This window comes from Halichoerus grypus, chromosome 15 (assembly GCF_964656455.1).
Source record: "Halichoerus grypus chromosome 15, mHalGry1.hap1.1, whole genome shotgun sequence".
Classification (NCBI taxonomy): domain Eukaryota; kingdom Metazoa; phylum Chordata; class Mammalia; order Carnivora; family Phocidae; genus Halichoerus; species Halichoerus grypus.
This window is the reverse complement of record NC_135726.1, coordinates 26,040,581-26,055,101: the sequence shown is the minus strand read 5'-3', so window position 1 is coordinate 26,055,101 and position 14,521 is coordinate 26,040,581. Positions and strand designations below refer to the sequence as shown.

At 55.5% G+C, this 14,521-nt stretch overlaps 1 protein-coding gene across 6 annotated transcripts in view; it reads right to left on the bottom strand.

The window, feature by feature from the left end:
• The window catches only part of CNGB1 (cyclic nucleotide gated channel subunit beta 1), an 82,702-nt gene that overhangs the window by 55,067 nt on the left and 13,114 nt on the right, over positions 1 to 14,521 (bottom strand). For 5 of the 6 annotated variants that reach the window (XM_078062853.1, XM_078062854.1, XM_078062855.1 and 2 more), the window contains 11 exons: positions 8,945 to 9,120; positions 6,903 to 6,960; positions 6,537 to 6,609; positions 5,608 to 5,728; positions 5,476 to 5,518; positions 5,241 to 5,277; positions 3,559 to 3,634; positions 3,233 to 3,272; positions 2,684 to 2,843; positions 1,808 to 1,883; positions 314 to 350 (listed from right to left, as the gene is read on the bottom strand). In XM_078062853.1, the coding sequence (XP_077918979.1) occupies positions 314 to 350; positions 1,808 to 1,883; positions 2,684 to 2,843; positions 3,233 to 3,272; positions 3,559 to 3,634; positions 5,241 to 5,277; positions 5,476 to 5,518; positions 5,608 to 5,728; positions 6,537 to 6,609; positions 6,903 to 6,960; positions 8,945 to 9,112 (889 nt within the window). In that variant the 5' untranslated portion in view covers positions 9,113 to 9,120. Of the gene's footprint in view, positions 1 to 313; positions 351 to 1,807; positions 1,884 to 2,274; positions 2,335 to 2,683; positions 2,844 to 3,232; positions 3,273 to 3,558; positions 3,635 to 5,240; positions 5,278 to 5,475; positions 5,519 to 5,607; positions 5,729 to 6,536; positions 6,610 to 6,902; positions 6,961 to 8,944; positions 9,121 to 14,521 lie in introns of those variants that run through there. The other variant, XM_078062858.1, reaches the window with a different exon arrangement.

Genomic DNA, 14,521 nt, shown 5'->3' with positions numbered 1-14,521 from the left:
GGGGGCTCTCTCTGGGTGCTCCCAGAGGAAGGGGGTCCATCCAACTTGGCCTCAGAACTGTTTTCTCTGCAAGCCTGGTCCCCCACCACGTCTCTCCTCAGCCCCTAGGAGGGGCCTCCAGCCACCATCTGGCCCTGGGCCAGGCTGACCTGAGGGGAAGTCTGCAGGGCATGGGCTCTCTCAGCTCCAGGTCAGGAGGCCCTGACTGAACCCCCTAAGCAAGTCTAGGCCTGGCCAGCGACCAGCCCACTGTGCACTCAGACCAAGCAACCCTCCCGAGATGCCCATGAGGACCCACTAAGTTGTCACTTACTCGTCTGCACGGCACATGTTCCAGGGGAGTCAGGCTCCTGCATGGGGAAAAAGGGGGAAATGACGTGTCTCCTCACCAGCCTCCCTGCTCCCACCACCCCCAGCACACACAGAAGCAAGAGGGTTTTCCTCATCCCCTACCAGGACACCCACAGAAGGTCCCGTTGCTCCCAGCTCCTCTCTGGCCTGTTTCTCCCCTCCTGCCTCAGAGCTTACCCCCTGCTCCAGGCTCTCCCCTCCCTGGATCACCACTGGGTCCCCCCACCCAGCTCCTCTGCCTGGGCTGGGCCCCCTGCCTGAGAGGCCTGCCTACCTCCCACTCTGTGTGTGGGGAAAACCTCCTCCCAGCCTTCCTGGGGGGTTGCCTCAAAGCTCTGTCTGCAGGCGAGACCTCTCCCCGCCAGCACCACACCTTCCCCTGCCCCAGCCCCGTCCTCAGGAGCCCCTCCTCCCTGTGAGGGCATGTTCGTGGACACAGTGTTCCTGCCACCAGGCCCCTCTCTCCTCGTCTTGGAAAACTCCAAAGCTGCGTTTCCTCTGCCACCCGCAGAGGCCACTTGGACACGGAGCCTGAGGGCTCGGCCTGCAGAGAAGGGGGCCCTGAGGCTTCTTGTCCACCTCCTGTTGCAACCAGGACTGGGCCCCAGGCCTCCCGCCTCCCAGTTCCAGGTGCTACTGTCAAGATATACAATTGTCTCCAAGGGAGAACGGCCAGGTGCCAGGTCCTTTTTTCTTTTTTTTTATAAAGATTTTATTTATTTATTTAGAGAGAGAAGCATGAGCAGGGGGGAGGGAGAGAGAGAATCTGAAGCAGACTACCTGCTGAGCTCAGACCCCCAAGTGAAGCGGGGCTCAATCCCATGACCCTGAGATCATGACCCCAGCCGAAATCAAGAGTTGGCCTCTAAACCAAATAAGCCACCCAAGCACCCCCAGGTGCCAGGTTCTTGGAGGAGAGAAAGAGGTGACAGAGGTCTTGCTCCCTCACCCACCCTTGTTGGAGTTCTAGGTTCTCAGAAATGCACACAGGGCCCTCTGCTTTCCTGCAAGCCCCACTTCTTTCCAGAACATTCCAGGCCTCTCTTATCTCTGGGCCTTTGCATATGCTGATCCTTTGCCTGAAGGGCTCTTCCTATACCACCCCCCTTCACTTTTACCCACCCCCATCCTACTTCTCCCTCAGGTCTCAGCTTGCAAGCCACCTCCATCGGGAAGCCTTCCTTCATGCTCCTGGGAGCTCCTCCTCTGCACCCCACATCCTCTCTTCCCTCCATGGAAGCATCTCCCCCACTGACTGTGACCTGCAGTTAACAAGCCGATGCAGCCCTGTGGCCAAGGTGCCTCAGCGAGTGTGTGGAAGAAGTGTGAGCTGAGCAGATGGGCAGGCTATGCTCCCACGACAGGCTCCCTTCTTCCTTCTGTGCTCTGCCCCCAGACCACCCAGCCTTGTCTGAGCTCCAAGACCAATGCCGCACTCCCCCAGCCCAGCACAGACCTGCTCCCCAGCCTTCCCGTGGAGCACGGGCTGCGGCAAGGCCATCTCCAGCCTGTGCAGGAGCCAAGCCATCAACCTGCATGGGGGAGAGAACAGGCCATGTCTCAGCGGCGGGGCTTGTGGGGAAACTGAGACCAGAGTCAGGTCCCTCCCACGGCAGACAGCAAGCCCACCGGAAGGCAGACCAGAACCCAGGTCTCCAGCCCCAAAGACCATTGCCCTCCTCCCTGGCCTCCCTAGGCCAACCTCTGGGTACCGCTCAGACCCCAGCAGGTAGCTCAGCGGCCCCCCACCCCACCCTGGAGGTGCATGCAGGTCTCTGCCACATTGCCAGGCCAGGAGCATTTGGGGACACATATCCTGATTTTTAAGGCAGCATCTTTTGGCTCAGCAACTCCAGTTCCTCGGATTTACCCCCACAGATTTACTGCACAAGGCCACCGAGCATAGCAAGAGTAGAAACGAACCTAAATGGCCAGCAAATGGCTAAGGAAAAGCTGGTGCAGCCACATCATGGGGCACTCGGCAGCTGCTGAAAGAATGAAGCAGGCCCATGTGTATAAAACCACCTCTAAGAGACACTTTTTGGTGAAAAAAGCAAGCTGCGGAGCAGTATAGAGATCTTGCTGTTGTCTGGCACATGTGTTTGGCTAAAGGAGAAATGGATTCCCCGGCTTGTGTGTGCATACAGAACATGTGGGGGGACAGTGGCTGACGGGGCTGCCCGGGGAAGGGCCACTGGGAATCCCTTTAAATTTCCCCCTGGGGGCATATGTTTAATTTTAAAAAAACTAGTTTGGTGAAGTGTTGGGTGTGGGGCTGGGGCGAAGTACTGATCCTGCTCCCCAGGAAAGGTGTAGCATTTGGGGAGCTCACCTGGCGGGGTCGCTGGGGGGCAGCAGGGAGGAAGCCTGGGAGCTGGGCTGGGGTTCTGAGGTCAGCTCCTCCTTGGCTTCCAGGGGGCCAGTCGTGGGGAGGCAGGGGCTCTCCGGGGCCTGCGGCACAGTCTCCGTTTCCAAGGTGGGTTCTGGGGGCTCTACGCAGTGGGGAGAGCAAGAGTCTAAAGAGGACAAGGCAGGGCTCCATGCGACCCCTCATGGGCACTGGGGGCCAGATTCGAGGCACCAACACATGACTGAGTAGGGAGCCCCTTGAGCCCACTCCAACAACCCCTCTCATCAGACAGACATGGAATCGAGACCCAGGAAGCTCAAGGCGCTTATCTAAGACCTCACAAGACCGTCCCACACCACTGGCTTTCCAACCTGGACTGGGGAGGGGTTCCAAGGCCCACCACAACAGCCCACTCCCAGTGAGCCTGGGTGACGGCTAAGGTCCTCCCCCAGGATCCCTCAGGCCCCAGTTGCACCCCCAGCCCAGCCTGTGACCATGCCGGGCAGCCCTTCCCAGGTCCCCTCCCTGTACCTGGGCCCAAGGCAGCATCTGTAGGCTCATCTCTCCAGTCCTAGAGCAGAAACAGGGAGTCGGGTCATGGAACAAAGCGAGCCCTGTGCATTCTCTCCCCTGGCCGGCTGTGCCCAGGGCAGGTAGGGCAGGTGACAGGGGGCTTCATCTGTCCCTATGAACCCCCTTACTTTTTGCAGTCACTCCTCTCCATCAAAAACCCTCCAGGGAGGAGAATACCCCCTCTATGTGTCCCAGGGGGTGGGGATAGCCTGCTGGGTCCTTCCTGGGGCCCCAGAAAGCCTCCCAGGTGGTCATCTGCCTGCTTCCCCTTTCCCTTGACTTACCTTGGAGGTTTCTGGGGGCTGAGGCAGCACTTTCTCCAGATTCTGCTCAAACCACCTGAGCAGCCAGGGCCCAGACCTGCAAGGGGGCCAGCGGTCAGTGGAACAGCCTAGTCACACTGACCTGAACGTCTGTTGGAGTCCCAGGCTTCAACCAGCCCTTCCTCACCTCTGGTCCCATTGTGCATAGTGGAGACCTTGTACTGGATACTCTGGAAGGGCCTCAGGTAAGGGGGGAAACTTCGGCCAGCCTCAAATTCTGACCCATGGCTGGACCAGGCCCAGAACTACAGGCCCCGCCCTGGCCACCTGGGCAGCAGGTGAGGAATAGGGGCTGCCTGGGAACGTGAGTGCAGCATGGGGGGCTCCCCGTGTCTGGCCCAGACAGGGTCTGGCTCCATGGGTCTGGGAGCAGGGCAGTCACACAGGGCCCGATACTTAGAAGGGCCCAGTTTGGGTATCATGCACTTATCACAATCTTAAACTTAAATTTTTTAAAAAGAATTATTTATTTATTTATTTGAGAGAGAGAGAGAGAGAGAGCATAAGCATGAGGGGCAGAGGCAGAAGGAGAGAGACTCTCAAGCAAAGTCCCCTCTAAGTGTGGAGCCTGACGCAGGGCTCGATCCTACGACCCTGAGATCACGACCTGAGCCAAAACTAAGAGTCAGACGCTCAACCGACTCTGCCACCCAGACACCCCAAACTCTTATTAATTTTTTTAAAGGAGTCCTGCCTTTTAATTTTGCACTGGGCCCCGTAAATTACATAGCTGGTCCTGGGGCAAATGGGTCCCAGATCCATCTGGCCTCCAGGCAGCCCCTCCATCTTCAGGGAAGCTCCATGTTCCCAGGGGAACCCATCCCCCCAGGTTTGGCCCAAAAGAAAGCTGGCAAATCCTCTGGGGATTTGCCTCCAGGAGACAAAAAGAAATAGACTGTGAGCTAGAACAATGAGTGAATGAATAGAGTACGTTCATTCATTCATCCCTTCCGTGCTGAGTCCTCTCCTTATGGTGCTGGGCGCCAGGGGTTCAACAGCGACGAGACAAAAACCTCTGCCCTCAAGAACCCAACAGTCTAACAAATGAATAAGGGAAGGAAGGAATGAATGGGGTGAATAAAGATGAATGCAGAGACTGCAAACTGGAGGCTTCGGGCTTATTTTGGGGGTCCACAGGGTTCAAAAAACTTTTCAATTAGTTGGCAACAGCTAAAAATCAAGGATTACATAAAAACCTAAATTTCTAGCTTCTCTTGAAAAACTGGAGGATTGGCCACTTTGGGCCTGGACTCCTCTGAGGCAGAGGCAGCGGGAGCTGAGCAGGGACCCTCCTGGACAAGGACGTGGGCTCCCCTGTTTGCCATAGCCCTCACCCAGCTCGCTTCCCTCCCTGGCAAGGCAGCTGCCCACCTTGGTCAAGTCTGAGAAGTCCGAAGCTATTGCTTCTGGGATCTCCCAGAAATCAGCACAACAAACCATGGGACGGACAGGGCCCTTTGGCTCCATTTTATGGATGAGAACAGGGAGGTCCAGAAGAGATGAGAGGCAAGTCCAATGTCACACACTGAGGTGGTAGTGGAACCTGCTTCTGAACCCAAGACCCTCAGCTCTGGGCACACTGCTCCCCCCAACTCACACACTACACATGGTTCCCAAACCAGTGCTCAGGGATGGGGACTCACCTGGTGTCCTGGGCCCCAGGGGCCTCCCCGAGTCCACCTGCAGGAGAGAGGAGGGTGGTGAGCAGCAAGAAGCCCGCCTGGACCCCCTCCTCCGGTCATCCTCACTCAAACCGAGCCTGGAATCCGGGGCCAGTCTGATGAGAGTCCCCCGCCCGTGGGCTCTCTGCAGGGGCAGGGCCCATCCCAAGCTCCCCCAGTCCCATCCCCGAAAAGCGGTCCTGCCTCCTGGCCTTACCTGAGCCCCCAGTGCTGCACTGCCCAGACGTCTGTGCTCCGGCCTGCCAGGACAGATGGGCAGATGAGGACGGAGAGCCCAGATGCGATGGCCTCCCACCCCGCCCACCTCGGCTCCCGGCCCCGGAAGTACCTGAGCAGGGGCCTCCGAGCCGGCAGCAGTGCTCTGGGCTGGCCCGCTGCTGGGGACGGGCTGTGGGACGACCTTCTCCATGCCCTTCTTGAGCCAGCTCAGCACCCACCCGCTGGAACTGCTGAGGGACAGAGATACAGACTCACCCGCGAGGTCCCCAGCCCCTCCCTGGTCCAAGGGGGCCCTCCCCAGTGTCCTAAAGAAATCGGTGTGAATCCCAAACGTCTATCTCCCCACTGTGAGACTTCAGATATGCCACTTTCCCCCCGAGTCTTGTGTCCAACTCTGGAAAATGGGGAACACCGACCCTTGGAGAGGCCAGGTATGCCCAGGGCTATCCTGAGCCCACCCCCATCAGATGCTGGGTATAAAGCAGCCAGGGAAGCATCCTGCTTCCCCCTGAGCCTGGCTCCAGGGGTCCCCTCTTATACTTGGCACACATCCTGTGCTCCAGAAGGGTTGAGGGTTTCTTGTGGGGTGTTTCCTTGTGGCTGAGGCTGGGCAGCCTCAATGGGAGGGTCACAGACTCACTGCCTGAGGCTAGCCCCCCACAGGTAGGCTCACTTGGATAAGCGCTAATGGTCTAAAATGAGCCAACTTTGAGATGTCATCTAAAAGTCTGGATTTCTGGCTGAGTTAGGAAAATGGGAAGCTCTGGCCACACTGGATCTGCATTTCTCCCAAGCACTGAGAACACTCTGGCCCCTACTCGCTGTTTCTCTTGGTCCCATTGTCCATTTGGCCCAGGAGATCCCTGTCCATTGCATGAGGCTCCCTTCAGCCAGTTCCCAGGATGTTCTGGGCATCTGGGCAGTTGTCTGTGAACGACTAGCGACCTGAGAGCAAGGCTAGTCCCCACCCCCAAGTGGCTCCCTAGTTTTTGGGGGTAGGGGGGCTGGCCCCCAGGAGAGGGGAGGGTGGTGTGGTACCTGTTCACTTCGGGAACCACGGCAACCTGGGCCTGGAGGGATGTAGACAGAGTAGGGACAGCCTCCCGGATTTCTGGAAAACAGTCCCTCATACTTTAGATCTGGAACCTCAGAGTTGCCCATTTCTACCCTGCTAGGAAAGTCAAGGCAGAGGCAGGGGAAAGGGGAGAGCCCCAAAGAAGTCAGAAGGCCAGGGTTCCAGCTCAGCTCAGCTAAAAATTCCCCAGGAGCCCAGGCCTCAACTTCTCTGAGCCTCGGTTTCTTGTCTGTGAAATGGGCCCGCCAGCCTGTGGACGCGGCAAGGTCCTGAGGGGAACACACTCCTCCCCGGCACCCCGCCCGCCAACCTGGGCTTCCGGCACTCACCCTGAGGGTCTGGGTCAGCTGCAGCCAATTCCTTCCCCTCCAACGGCTCTTCAGGTGGCTGGAAGGTTCAAGCAGGACCACGTAAGCCGTCAGTGAGCCCAGCCTGGTTCAGGCAGGGGCAGCGCCTGACCCACCTCGCGACGGACCCCCTCACCCCACAGGACCAAGCAGCTCTGTTCTCACAACCGTCCCTGTAAATCCCGGCAGCTCACCTCCGGCTTGGGACGCTCCCTTCCTCACGACCCCAGGGATCCCTCCTCCAGGGTTGGGCCCTCACCGCCCCCCCCCACCAAGGTAGCCCCTGGGCCTATCACACCCCCCAGGAAACTGCCCCACTCCAGTGGGCTGAGAACAGGGAGGAAGACTGGAGCAAACTGACGGGGAGAGGGAGGTGAGAGGACCCCCCAACCTAGCCCCCGCCAGAGCTCTCCCTCTCCTCTGGGCCAGACCTTCCATCCCCCTCCAGCAGCTGGGAGGGCATTCAGCGCAGCACCTGCCGCTCCTGCCACGTGCGCACACGTGTGTGTATGTGCACGCTCAGCGTGACGTGTACGAGCTCACGTAAACTTCCGCATACGCACAGACGCGTGCATGCATGCGCACACATGTGCAGTAACCCGGAGATGGTGTGTACACACATAAACAGACAGAAACCAAGTGTATGCCCACCCGTGCATGTGTACGTGCAAGACACAAAACACACGTGCGTGTACACTTGCTTGTGCATGCACACCCCACCACATGTGCGTGTGCACACGGGCACATGCAGACATATTCATACGGACATGTGCACACATGCAGACGTACACGTGCAGATACCTGCAAGTATCAGACACACACAAATGTGTGCATATGCACACACACACTTGCAGATACATACAGATGCCTGCGTGTACACACACGCGCGTATATATGCTCCCTCACATAGACATACACACACGTACACACACACTGACACACGTATTCACGAGCACATCCTTTCATGTGTGCATCAACACACGAGCACACACATAGACGAACATACATATGCACGTACGCCTGCACACGCAGTTCTGCATGTGAACATGCACCGATGAGCAGACATGCACGGATGTCCAAAATATGTACATACACAAACGTGCAGACACATACAAGTGTGTCCATACACACTTACATGCGCAGATACACAAACATGTGCACGCACAAACACATGAATACATTCACAGACTCAGAAACATTTGCATACACACACTTACACACAGCATGCCCCACATGTACATGGAACTACAGGGACACCAATGCATGTGTGCGCACGCATGTACATGTATGTGTACATGCACGCACGCACATGCATGCAAACCGTGTGTGTTCGCATGCACACAGTTTGCTAATGCGTATGCACACGCAGACATACCACTAAGGACCCAGGGCATGCACATACGTGCACACATGTGTGCGCATGCGAACACTATGCACACAAACCCCATACCGGGGTAGTCACTGTTTCCTGAACGTGCCCCGCGCTGCCCAGGACTCGCCCTTCCTCTGCCCGGCACGCCCCACTGCTTCATCTCCAGTAACACCGGGCCCAGCCCACCGTGTCTGGGAGGCACTCCCCCACCAGCTTCCACTCTCCAAACTTAGGATGATTCTCTCCCTCCTCTGAGCTCCCATAGTTCTGTCTGATACACTTGTTTGGCCCTCCCGGGAGGGTAGAGCTGAGCCCAGTGTTGGAGGTCCCTGCATTTCCTCATCGCCCCTGTCTGCTGGTAGAATGACCTGGCCGGTACTTGTCTGCTAAGCCCTGGGGGCGATGCCTTATTCATCATCATGCTCCCAGCACAGCACCCAGGCCTGGCATCAATTAGAAGCTAAATCAAATCTGTGTAATTGAGCTTCTGGATTAGTTGTCATCAGGCTCCTGAATGGATGGGATGCAGAACTGGCAAGTTTGGATGAGCTGGAGTCCCCCCCGTGGAAGGTCCCTGGGGGGCAGCTGACCCACACTGGGAATCCCCTGAGCCGCTAGGCCCGCATGCCCTCCCTCAGCCTCAGTCTCTTACCAGGGATTCGTCGCCTCGCTCAGCCTCCTTGGGGGCGGTTTCAGTCTCCGGCTCTGGTTCCGGCACCACCTCTGGCTCTGGTTCTGCCCCCTCCTCCTCCTCCTCCATCTTGGTCTTCTGAGGGGTCCCCGGGGGCTGAGGCAGCACCCTCTGAACCCAGCTCAACATCCTGACACCTGCAGGACACAGAGTCCTTAGGCCTCCCCAGAGCACCCACATTTGCTCCCACCACTGGGGGGCCACTTTTGTGGGTCACACATTTCCCTTTTCTCTCATTCATCTTTCAAAACATTTCTACAAATTATACCTCCAGGAACTCACTTGATAGAAATACTCAGGCAAAAGAGAAAAGAAAGGAAAGGAAAGGAAAGGAAAGAAAAGAAAAGAAAAGAAAAGAAAAGAAAAGAAAAGAAAAGAAAAGAAAAGAAAAGAAAAGAAAAGAAAAGAAAAAAAAGAGAGAAAAGAAATACTCAAGCCAAAAACGTGTATAAAGAGGCTGGTCGTCACAGTGTTATAGCAAAAAATGAAAAGCGTCCAAATATTCATCAGTAGGACCCTGGTTATTAGAAAATACCTAAATGTTCATCTGTAAGAGAGACATGTATTAAATTACAATACATCCAATAATGGAATACTATGGAGCCATAAAAAAAAAAAGTGGCTCTATTTGAACCAGTCCAGGAAGATGTACATGCGCTGGACGCCAGTCATGACCGAATCAGTTAAACTCTGTGCCTCAGTGTGCTTGTCTGTAAAATGGGGATGTTACAGAACCTATCTTGTGGAGAGGATTGTGAGGATAAAATAAACCAATACGAGGGTGCCTGGGTGGCTCAGTTGATTAAGCGACTGCCTTCGGCTCAGGTCATGATCCTGGAGTCCCTGGATCGAGTCCCGCAACAGGCTCCCTGCTCGGCAGGGAGTCTGCTTCTCCCTCTGACCCTAACCCCTCTCATGTGCTCTCTCTCATTCTCTCTCTCTCAAATAAATAAATAAAATCTTTAAAAAAAAAATAAAAAAAATAAACCAATACGAACGTGACGGGCACACACTGGAAGCTTAATAAATGTTGGCTATGACTATTATTTGGTGTCAAGCAAAAAACACCAATTGTAGAATGTATCATGTTCAGCATGATCCCAAGATAAATTTTAAAAAATACATTATGAATAGCATATGAATGGAAAATATTTTAACAAAGACATTAACCTATTTTCATGATTTAAAAATATTTAAGATGACAGTCACATCCCCTTTTCAAGATGTATTGTCCTACCTTATTTGGGTCCAGTTTCTGGCATCATTTCCCTTCTGGGGATGGGGGGCCTCTGCCCTTCTGACTAAATCCTTGCGGGCTGGCCCGGCCCAGCGGGCACCACACAGGTTAGTATGTGCAAACTCTCCCCCTCGAAAGGGTCCTTCTGAGGTGATGCCCAACATGACAGAGGGCCTCTCTGTCCCTCCTCTGCCAGGGACCCTGGCCCCACGCTGAAAAGGATAGGCAGAAGGCCCAGGATCCCTGCCCCAGTGCCCAGCTCCCCACAGCCCCCGGCCATGCTGCCTGTCCTTCTACTCACAGCCCTGACTTCCGTCCCTGCTCAGGCCTCAGCCGCCCAGCTCTCCTGGGAGAGGCCGTGGTGAGGGGCAGAGCTCTGGGTGGGAAATCAGATCCCTGACTCAGCGTCCAAAAAGGTGAACCTGAGCCAGACATGAACCCCTTGGGTCTTCCATTCCCTGTTGGGTGGGGGCAGAGACACAGTGATTGCCAAGGTTGGGAGAGCACAAGATCATATGTTTAGGAAGGCAGAGTCCACCGACGCGGCCAGCCCCAGGCAGCCCCATGAGCCCAAGCAGAGCTAAGTGTCCTCCACCCCAGATCACACTCATCCTCATTCTCCCCACCGCCCACCAGCCTCAGGAAGATTAGCACTACCACTTTACAGCTAAGGAAACAGAGGCACAGAGAGATCAGTAGACTTGCCCAACGCCACACAGCCGGTAAGTGGCCAAGCTGAGTCACACTCAGGTCTGCTGACCTCCAGATGTCCCTCATCTCTCCCCATGGTATTCACATGTGCTCAGGGTTGGCTTCTGCAGGCCAGTCCTGCAGACCCTTTCCCAGTGGGCAGCACTTCTGGTTTGTGTTCTGAACCTTCTGGAAATGACCAGGGAAGCCTTTCCCATTCCCAATTTTTCTTCTTCCCCCAGACCCAATCATTTCCTCCCACATGGATATATTTGCACATCCCTGCTGATTCCACATTGGATAAGGGAGGCGAAGACAAGAAGGGGGAGCTGAGAGCCCAGGGTCACCATGGTGCTGGGACCACCAGCCTTTCAGAATCTTCTGGGCAGCTGGTGAAAACAGATTTCTAGGCTCCTCTCAACCCTCTGCGGGACCTGGAATCTGCGTGTCGCAAGCTGCCTTGAGGATTCACTGGGGTTGGAGCCCCACAGGCGGAGAGGGAGGCTCCAGGGCTCCAGCCTTGCCCTATCCTAAATGCCTTGCTAGAAGGAGAGCATGGGGGTCCCACCAGAGGTCCCACCGAGCCACCACGTCATCCTGACTTACCTGCTCAGATGCTGACCACCAGGCAGGAATCACCTTCTCCCCGCCCCTGGCTGCTGGTCTCTCAGACACAATGGGGGGATTAGCTGGCAGCAGCGGGCCGTGTGCAAGGGATTAGAAGGTGCCCAACAGGGGTGGGGAGGTGACGGTGGAAGACAGGAGCTCCGTGGCCAGGCAGCCAGGGACAACCTGGGCCATCCAGGGGCCAGCAGGGATCGAGGTCCCAGGGAAGGAGCCCTGCTTGGCCCTGGTTGGAGCAGCATGAGTTGCCATGGGACCCAGGGTACCACACACCTTGGCCAAGCCACAGAGTGGCCGGTGGGAGAATAACAGCTTTGTGTCCCTGTGTGAGGGGAGTGAGGTGCTGGCAGGGGAGTGATCACATGGGGCCCTGCATGAGTGAGACTTGGCTTATGCCCCCCTCCCTGGGCTGAGCAGCCTGGAGGTAGCAGAGCCCCTGGGGAGTGGGCAAAGTCAGATGTGCCTGGGGGAAGAGGAAGGGGCTCTAGGGCAAGGAAAATGAACAAACTTTGGCCATACACCAGTTGGGATGACCCTCATGTGCTTATATATGGAGAGAAAGAAGCCAGACTCAAAAGACCCTGATGAGCCACATAGACAAAGCTCACAAGGGGCAAAACTAGCCTGTCTTGTCTGGCTGCAAACATACGTAGTAAAACGACCAGGCAAATCAGTGGTGATGTTTTATAGCCAGAGAGCGGTTACCTCTGCAGGGGGTTGAGCTGGGGAAGGGGTATGTGGAAGCTTCTAGGGGCTGGCAGAGCCCTCCCTGTTTCTTGCTTTCTTTAGCTGGCATCAATTTTTAAAAACAACTTACGAGGTATAATTTCTATGCCATAAAATTCACCCATTTTTAATAAAGTGACTGAGCTAGGCAATTTGCACCACCCAGTTTTAGACCATTGCCATCGCCCCGATGAGACCCTTCATGCTTGGTGGGAATCACTCCCATCCTCAGCCATAGCTCCGGACAACCACCAGTATGCTCTCCGGCCCCCCAAATGGGCCTTTTCTGGACATTTTCTATAATGGATCATACAACATGTGGAGTGTTTTTGTGTCTGATTTCTTTCATTTAGCATAATGTTTTTGAGGATCACCCACATGGAACCACGTATCAGGACTTCGTTTCCTTTAAATTCCTGAATATTCCATGGGGGAGGATATACCACAGTCTATGAATCTACTCACTAGTCGGACACTTGGGTTGTTCCCACCTATCGGCTATTTGAAATCATGCTGCTGTGAAGATTTGTGCGCCAGCTTTTGTGTGGACATATATATTTTCAGTATGCTTGGGAAGATTCCTAGGGATAAAATTGCTGCGTTCTGTGATAATTTTATGTGCTGTGTTTTAAGAAACTGCTAATCTGTTTTGCAAAGTAGTACCTCTTGTCTTGGCCTGAATAAGAGAACGTGGGTTCTCGCCTTAGAAATTATTAGTTACATTATATGTTTATGCACTTGCTGTATTTTGTTGTATTTTATAACTTTAAAAGACTTAAAAACAAATCGGGGGTGGGGTGGTGCGTAGAGGCAACTCTGGGAGAGTTTTCTCTAAGGGGCGGGGCTCAGGGGTGCTGTCTGGGGGGGCTGCCTGGAGCCCCGGAGGTGGAACAGCGAGGGAGCCAGATTCTGCATGAGCCTCCCAGGAGGTCTCCCAGGACCCAGCAGTCTCAGCACCTGGGCAGGTGTCTGCGGAGCATATCCCAGTACAGACATAGAAGTTAGACTCTCCCCAGGTCGCCTCACCTGTGGGGCCCAACGCCAGTGGTTGTGACCGGGGTGGCGGGCAGGCCCCAGGGCTTTCGGGTGCTGGGCTTAGGCACTCATGACCTCTCTTTCCTGGGAGGGAGGGAGGGAGGCTGCAGGCCTGCAGGGGGCCAGGGCTAGAATATCACCTGCTAATCCCTAGCCTGCTGAGGCCACCACTCTCCCTGATCCCTTTATGCTGACCCTGGATACTAGCCAACTGCTAATCGCCACCCTTGGAGACCCAAGGTCTGGGAGGCAGGGTAGTGCCCTCTTCTCTCAAGTCTGCAGGACGGCTCACAGTCTCCCTACATGGCAGGGCCTAGGGTCTTGCCTAACATAGAGCCTTGAGGCCCAGAGAGAGACAGCGACTAGCCCAGGATCACACAGCATGCCCTGGCTTGCCGTGGCATGGCCACCTCCAGGGTGGCTTATGCTAACGCCCGGGAGACAGCAACCTTCAGGAAAGCCAAAAGTGGGAGCCAGTGAGCAACACCCCAGGTAGCTGGCTCCTCTCCTCAGAACCGACAGTTGCCAGGGTTGCCGAGGAGTGGGCGCCCTCACAATCAGGCAGCAATGGGCGTTGTCTCTCTGCAGAATGTTCCTTTATTCTCCTACTGTATAAGGCACTGGGGTCAGTCCATCTCCCTGCCTCTTCTCCCCACTGAGCCGTCAGAAGAGCAGGAAACCCTCACAGGCCTGTGTACCTGCAGACCAGGTAGCCGCTGTCGGTGGGGGGGGGGGGGCGGTAAGGAGCAAGGAGTCCTTTCTCCCCTCTTCCCCCTGCCCCACGTCCCCGTCCTCCCTGGGAAGGCCCACAGCCTGAGACAGCTTCCCTAGGGCCAGTCCCCTTAGCCTGTCCCTGCTCCTCCACGGTCCAAGGTCCTCGCTCCTCCTGCGCACCTCCCACTCACCTCCGCCTCGCACATCTAACGGGGTCACGCAGAAAGCAAGCAGACTCAACAAATTCTCCCGAAAGTTTCAATGACCGACAAGCCGTGGGAATAGCCACTCTTTAAAAGGAGGCACCGAGCAACCAGCAATGCTGTTCTAGTTCATATCTCTCATGCCTCGCCCCCTCTTTAAAACTTGCCTGTGTCTCCCTGTAGAATTTTGAGTAAATGCCAGATACTTTAGCTAAGGCCAGAAGTCCATAATTAGCTACCCAGAGGCAAACGGAGCTCATTTCTGAACCCATCTGCAGCTGCTGCTTCCCCATCCCGATTTAAAAACAG